General features: G+C 63.9%; 3 protein-coding genes across 3 annotated transcripts in view; 1 reads left to right on the top strand and 2 right to left on the bottom strand.

Moving 5' to 3' along the window:
• H696_04532 (hypothetical protein) overlaps window positions 1-197 on the bottom strand; it is a gene marked incomplete at both ends in the record, with an annotated part of 1,800 nt that extends 1,603 nt beyond the window's left edge. Inside the window, one exon of the mRNA XM_009498412.1 lies at window positions 29-197. Within this exon, the coding sequence (XP_009496687.1) occupies window positions 29-197 (169 nt within the window). The remainder of the gene's footprint in view (window positions 1-28) is intronic.
• Window positions 198-695: 498 nt separating this feature from the next.
• Window positions 696-1,392, top strand: H696_04531 (hypothetical protein). Its single transcript, XM_009498411.1, has 2 exons — window positions 696-955; window positions 1,091-1,392. The coding sequence occupies exons 1-2, from the start codon at window positions 809-811 to the stop codon at window positions 1,238-1,240; spliced, it is 297 nt and encodes a 98-aa protein (XP_009496686.1). The 5' UTR covers window positions 696-808; the 3' UTR covers window positions 1,241-1,392.
• A 418-nt stretch (window positions 1,393-1,810) lies between these two features.
• H696_04530 (hypothetical protein) lies at window positions 1,811-4,533 on the bottom strand (the record flags this gene model as incomplete). The annotated part of the gene is made up of 5 exons (XM_009498410.1): window positions 1,811-2,668; window positions 2,837-3,537; window positions 3,740-4,191; window positions 4,284-4,363; window positions 4,516-4,533. The coding sequence occupies 5 exons, from the start codon at window positions 4,531-4,533 to the stop codon at window positions 1,811-1,813; spliced, it is 2,109 nt and encodes a 702-aa protein (XP_009496685.1).
• Between the last annotated feature and the right edge of the window lie 1,523 nt (window positions 4,534-6,056).

Raw genomic sequence — 6,056 nt, 5'->3', positions numbered from 1 at the left:
GGGGGAGGAACCTACCGGGACACGATACCGCGCGAGGAAAGAATCAGGGTCTTCTGCTTGTTGACCATCTTGCGGCGGAGGATGGCCGCGCGCATGGCAACATCAATCTCAGGGAGGTCAGCCTGGGCGATGGGAGCCTCAGCGGCGGGGGCCGCCGCGACGGGCGCCGGGGCGGCGCGCTTGTTCTGCTTGGCCATGACTGCTCTTGAGGGGAAGAAAAAGGGAAGCTTGGGGGGAGGGGGCGGGAGAGCGAGGCGGAAAAAAGAGGCAAAGTAGGGTGGGGCAGAAGAGAAGGGGAGCCGGGTCTCTGGGAGAGGGGTAGGCCAGGCCGGGGGATCTCCAATATGGTTGCTGGAAAAGGGTCCCCGCGACGACGCAGGCCTGGCAGACTTCGACCGGCCTTCGTTCGCCTCCCGACAATCGACCAGATCGGCAGGGGCGAGACAAGGCGAGGAAGACCGAGAAAGCCTGAGAGAGGGGCCTCGTCTGCCTGCCGCTCCTCCCCCCCCCCCCCCCCCCCCCCGGCGACGGGAGGGTGCGGTGCAACGCGGGCCATGCACGAAAAAGAAAAGGCAGCGTGTGTGCGCGTGGGGGTGGGAGGAACGGAGCCACGATGCCACACACGTGATCATCGGCGACCAGCTCAAGAGCCTGGGGAGTGCCGGCTCGGGGCCCGGCCGCGGGGCCGGGAAGACCAAATCCCTCTTTCCCTCCGCCGGTGTTTCGCCTCCTTTTGCGATCTCGTTGTTCGCCTGTCCCGCCTCCGTCCAGGCCGTGGTTTCTTTTTTTTCCTGGCCTGTCTCCTGCAATGCCGACATTCTTCATTCGCAATAGCTTCAACAAACTTTTCTTCCCCGTCACCAAGCCGCTGGAAGTGCGGTCACTCTACCGTGCTCTTGCTCGGGAGGCGCGCCGGGTGGAGCGGCGGCCATTTGAGTATCAGCTCTTCCGCGAGGTACCTCCGCCACCATCCCTCTCTCTTTCTCTTGCCACTGCTGCTACTGCTGCTGCTACTACTATTGCACTGCCATCGGCTCGCTTGCCTCCATGAACCCCCGCTTCCCCTGACCCATTCTCCATCCCTCCTCAGGGCCTCCGCGCGTACTTCAAGGTCAATTCGCGCAATGTCGATGTCAAGCGCAACCATATGGCCATGATAGCCGGCTACAATGTCCTGGAGGGCCTCAAGCGCGGCGAGATGCCCGTCCCGGCCAAGACGTTCATGTACTACAACATCTGATGGGCCCCCGCATGTCCCCGCTCCCTCCCCCAAACACAAAGGTGACTGCATTTCCAATGGAAAACCCAAACCGTGCATCGGCCAACTCATGCTGGAAACGTGTGTCTGGACGGCAAACACCTTTTCTTCGCGTGCTCGGGGTAACATCGCCATGGGTCGGCAGGGGAGGGGGGGTGGGGGGGAACAGCCCTGATAATAGATCGCGGAGCGGGGGGGAAACATGAGGCACATGCCCACCTCTTGCTTCAGATCTCCTTCTTCTTTTTTTTCGGCAACACAACACACGTGCACAAAAGGGAGGCACAAATGGCCTTGACTTTCTCAAAATATGTATATAGTGTATAAGGAACAGGGGGGGGGGGGGGGAATAAGGAGGGAGGGGATATAGAAGGGGGCACTCGCCCGTGTGGAAGGGGGGGGGGGGGGGGACCGGGGGAGAGGGTCCGACAGGACAGCACGCAGGCATGCATTTGCACACAGACCTTTGCTCCTTCCGCCCCTGTGGTCCCCCCACATACGCACATGCGCGCGCGCGTGCGCGAACACACTTGAACACGGTACACCACATCTCTACTTGGTCTTGGTGCGCTTTGAGGACTCCTCGGCCGAAGTGGCCGCGGCGGCCTTCTTGCCGGCGTTGGCCTGGACAACGATCTTGTTGGCCAGGATGGCCTTCTTCCGGTCGCGGAGCTGATCGGCCTCGGCCTCGCGGCGGGCGCGAGTACGCTGGATAACACGCAGAAGGTTGCGCGGGCGCTTGTCCATGACGCTCATGCTGAGCTGGCGAAGCTCCTCCGCCTCGATGTCGGCCTGAGTACGCTTGCGGGCGGCCTGGCGGCGCGCCTCGTCGGCAATCGCGCTGACGATGGACTGGGCGGACTTGGCCGACTCGCGGATCTTCTTCGACCGCTTGGCCGCCAGCCGGGCCTTGCGCTCCTCCTCCTGGACAACGAAGTCCGAGAAGGAAACACCAGCCGACTCGGCCGCCAGCTCGCGCTGATGGCGCGACTCCTCGGAATCATCCTCGCTCTCCAGACCGTCGTCCTCGGCCTCCTCGGCATCGGACTCGGCCTCATCCTCCTCGGCCTCATCCTCCTCGGCCTCGGCTGCCGAGCGGTCCAGGTCGCGCTTGACGTTGCGCCGGCGCTCGGAAGCCTCCTCCAGCGCCTCGGCCGCCAGCTCATCCTCACGGAAGGCCTTGACCGCATCCTCCAGCTGCTGATGCTCGGCCACCGGGTCGTAGCCACCAGGCAGGACCTCGTGGAAGGGCGACAGGTGAGCCGGCAGCGACTCGCCCGGGGCATAGGGCTTGGTCTCCAGCAGGCGAGCCGCATTGATGGAGTCGAACACCCACTGAGGCTGGATGTACTCGCGGTCGAGGTACACGTGGCCCTGGGTCGGGCGATCCACGATGTGGTGGGTGATGGACTGTGTGCATGTGTGTGTGTGTCCGTGCGTGCATGTATCAGAAAAGAGCCAGATGGGAGAGAGGGCGCGGCATGTGGGGGGTGAGTAGGGCGAGCACTTCGCAGGCGAGCAGCCTAAATAGGGAGAGAGAAAGAAAGAGGGAAAAAAAGAGGAGGGAAAACCACGCACATCAGAGTCCTCGGAGATGGCACCGAAAGTGGCATCCGACCAGCCGACCGTACCACCGCAGGCGCGGATGACAAACTCCAGCGCCTCGCGCGGGACCTCGCGGCTCAGGAAGAAAACGCACTTGGCGAACAGCTGCGAGTAGGAAGAAGCGTTGGAGTCGGTGAACATCTTGTCGCCATGGTTGTCCTCGGCGGCGGCCTCATTCTCGGGGAAGACATCCAGCAGCTCGCTGTCGATGACGGCGTCGCCCTCGGCGCCGGGGGCGGCGCCGGTCGCAGAGTCCACCGGGGCATCCTCGACGGGCATCGCCTCGACAACCGGGGCGTCAGTCAGGCCAGCCAGCACCTCGGACAGGGACTTGGCCCGCTCGGTGGCGGTGGCCAGATCGGCCTCAGTCAGGGCGGCCGACGCGGCGTCGGTCTGCTGGAGCTTGGTGAAGGCGGCATGCTCCTCGCGGGTCTGCAGCATGTAGGAGCTCAGACCGGCGGCCAGGTTGTCACGCTCGACATCCACCACCGGCGGGTAGTGCAGGCCCTCATCGTGGAAGAGCTTGAAGTTGATGAAGCCCAGCATGGTGACATGCAGCTCGAGGAAGGTCCTCATGACGCGGAAGTCAATCTGCGACGGGGGGTTCTGGGTGAACTGGTAGGGCACGACCCAGGTGACCGGCTGGCCGTAGAGCTCGGCCTGGTAGTAAATACCTGGGAGGGAAAGTAGAGCAGGGAGGCGGGGTGAGTACCGATGGCGGAAAGGCCTTCCCCGAATGGGCAGGCAGGGGGAGAGACGCCAGGGACATTGGTGTGTGTGTGTGTGTGTGCGCGCGTGTGTGGAGGAGGGAGAGGCGGTAACGCCATCGACCAGGGCATCAAGAGCAGTGGCAGCGGCGGCACAAGAAAAACATACCCTTGATCGAGAGGAAGGTCTTGCGGAGGGCATTGGTGCGAATGACAAAGTGCATGAACTCCGAGGCAAGACGAGCGCACTCGGAGGTCAGCTGAGAGCTGGCCTTGTCGGAGGGCATGTTGGCAAAGAGGAACACCATGCACAGGGCGTCATCGATGTCGCGCAGGGCATCCACGAAAGAGGGATAGCGCTCCTTGATGATGTGGTCCAGCTCGAAGACCGGGCGGTTCTCCTCGAGGTTGGTGGCCACGGCATCCTGGCTCTTGGCCATGGCGCGCGACAGGCGCCGCGCGAAGATCTTGTACTCGCGGAACTTGTTGATGAGCGGCTCATGAGCCAGGAACTGGATGTCCTTCACCCAGTAGAAGGTCTTGAAGTCACGCTTGTTCTTGGTGAGCTTGTTCCGGTTCTCCGGCTCACGGGGGTAAATGCCCTTGAGAATGCACAGGCGACTGGACAGGAGGTAAGTGGCGGGGTCCATGGAGAGAGAGAGAGAGAGGAAGGAAGGGCAGGTCGAGCGAAGGAGCGGGAGGGGGCGACGCACCGGAAGTCCGCGAGGCTCACCTGGAGCTTCTTGATGGCCCGGCTCCGAGAGATGTACTTCGAGGCCGTACCAAGCACACCCTGGGATGAAGGGCGAGCAGGAACCAGGGCAGGAGGAGAACCGGGGTGCAGGAGGGAGGGGGGGAGGGAGGGAGGGAGGGAGGGAGGATAGATGGTAAGCAAATGCAGGGCATCGGAAGAGGAGCCGGCGTTGGACGTAAGCGACGCGATACCTTCTTCTGGCGCCGCATGGTGGAAAGTACGGGCGGCGGGATGGAAACCTATCCGGCTGCATGGGGGAAGGGAACGAGAAGAGGACAATCCAGGGGCAGTGAGAAGAGGAGGATGCAGATGTCAGTGGCAGGGTGCATCGTCGTAGATTCAAGCCGGGGAGGGCGAAACCGGCGCGCGGGCTTCGCGTGTTGAAGGAAGGAAAAGATGACAAACGAGCGGAAGGGCGGGGGGGGAGGGGGGGATGGCGGGCGCGCACAGTGTGGAGAAAAAACGGGTGGAGAGGGTCGAGGGCGGGGGATGCAGCGGATCAGGCGGCGAAGGAGGAGGGGGGAGGAGAAGGCAGAGATAAGCAGGTGGGAGGGATTCGGGAGGTGTCTGGGCGCCCGCGGGGGGGACGCGGGACAACCGGTGAAGTAAGTTTTATTCCCTTCCCGCGTGAGGCAGGCACGGGGAGGGGCAGGCGCGCAGCCTCGCCGGGAGGCCCGGCAAGCGGATTGGGAATCCACAACGTCGCCGGGGCGTGTGGACCCCGGACCTGGCCCCGCGTGTTACGCGCACGCGTTGTACGGAAAATGGGACCCCACGTAACCCGTCCTCCGTTGTTCCCCCCCCCCCACACACACACACACACACACGCACACGCCTCGCCCGGAGCAGGGCGATCCACGCAAACCGCGAGGTGGATGCCATCGGAGCAGGGGCGCCGGACGGCGACGGACAGAGGCGGACAGGGGGGGGGGGTCGGGTCTGGATACCCCCACCTGGCCCGGAGACGAAACTGTCTGCCACCAGAGGTCGCCGCCAGCGACAAGCGCGCACGCGGGCTTCTCCCCCTCCCCCCCCCCCCCCCCATCCAGCCAGACCCCGGGCCATCTGCTTGCTGGGAGGGTATGATCCCGCGAGAAAGGGCAGAACGGGCTGGAGATGAAAGACCTGGCCAAAGTCGGTGCCGGAACACTTTCTCACATGCGCCCTCCTCTCCATTTGTGTGGCTGCGGTTGGGAGCAAGCGGCCGAGAGCCCAAGGTGCTCTGGGGAACGCGCGGGTGCCCACCTGGATCGGAACCATCCTCGTGGCGGATCAGTGGGCGTGATGTCGGAATGCTGTTTGTTCGATTAAGGACGTTCTGGTGGGGCGTTCTGTTTGTCGCGTGGGCGTCAGGCTTCCCAGTGGCCGGAGCCGCGCGCCCGCACTCCCGGCCCTCGGGCCCCCCCGGTGGTGCCTCTCGAGCGCACACAAGCGTCCGCATGGGGCCTGCCGACGTGGACATGCCCGCCCGCACGTACGCACGCACGCACGCACACACCTGTACAGAGACGCAAAAAGATACCAGCCTTTTCAGAGAAAAGGAAGTCCCAGAGGAGGCCATGTCGCCGTCTGCGCAATCCCCCCACCCGGGGGTCGGCGTGGAGGGCAGCTCCACCTTTCCTGGCATTCGGAAGGTGAGGCAGCCCCTGAGAGGGAGGCTAGACCAAGTGTCGCCGAGAGTGGACAGTCTCGTTGCGGGGGCCAAGCTTCCACACCTCTTGCCCCCTCCCCC

This window comes from Fonticula alba (genome assembly GCF_000388065.1).
Source record: "Fonticula alba strain ATCC 38817 unplaced genomic scaffold supercont2.7, whole genome shotgun sequence".
Lineage (NCBI taxonomy): Eukaryota > Rotosphaerida > Fonticulaceae > Fonticula > Fonticula alba.
The sequence above is the reverse complement of the archived record's forward strand: the minus strand, read 5'-3'. Positions and strand labels throughout refer to the sequence as shown.

Excerpts from the sequence above, each read along its gene's own strand:
- H696_04531 (XM_009498411.1), top strand. The coding sequence starts at position 809 with ATGCCGACATTCTTCATTCGCAATAGCTTCAACAAACTTTTCTTCCCC. Across the intron at positions 956-1,090 it reads AGTATCAGCTCTTCCGCGAG|GGCCTCCGCGCGTACTTCAA; the intron begins GTACCTCCGCCA and ends ATCCCTCCTCAG.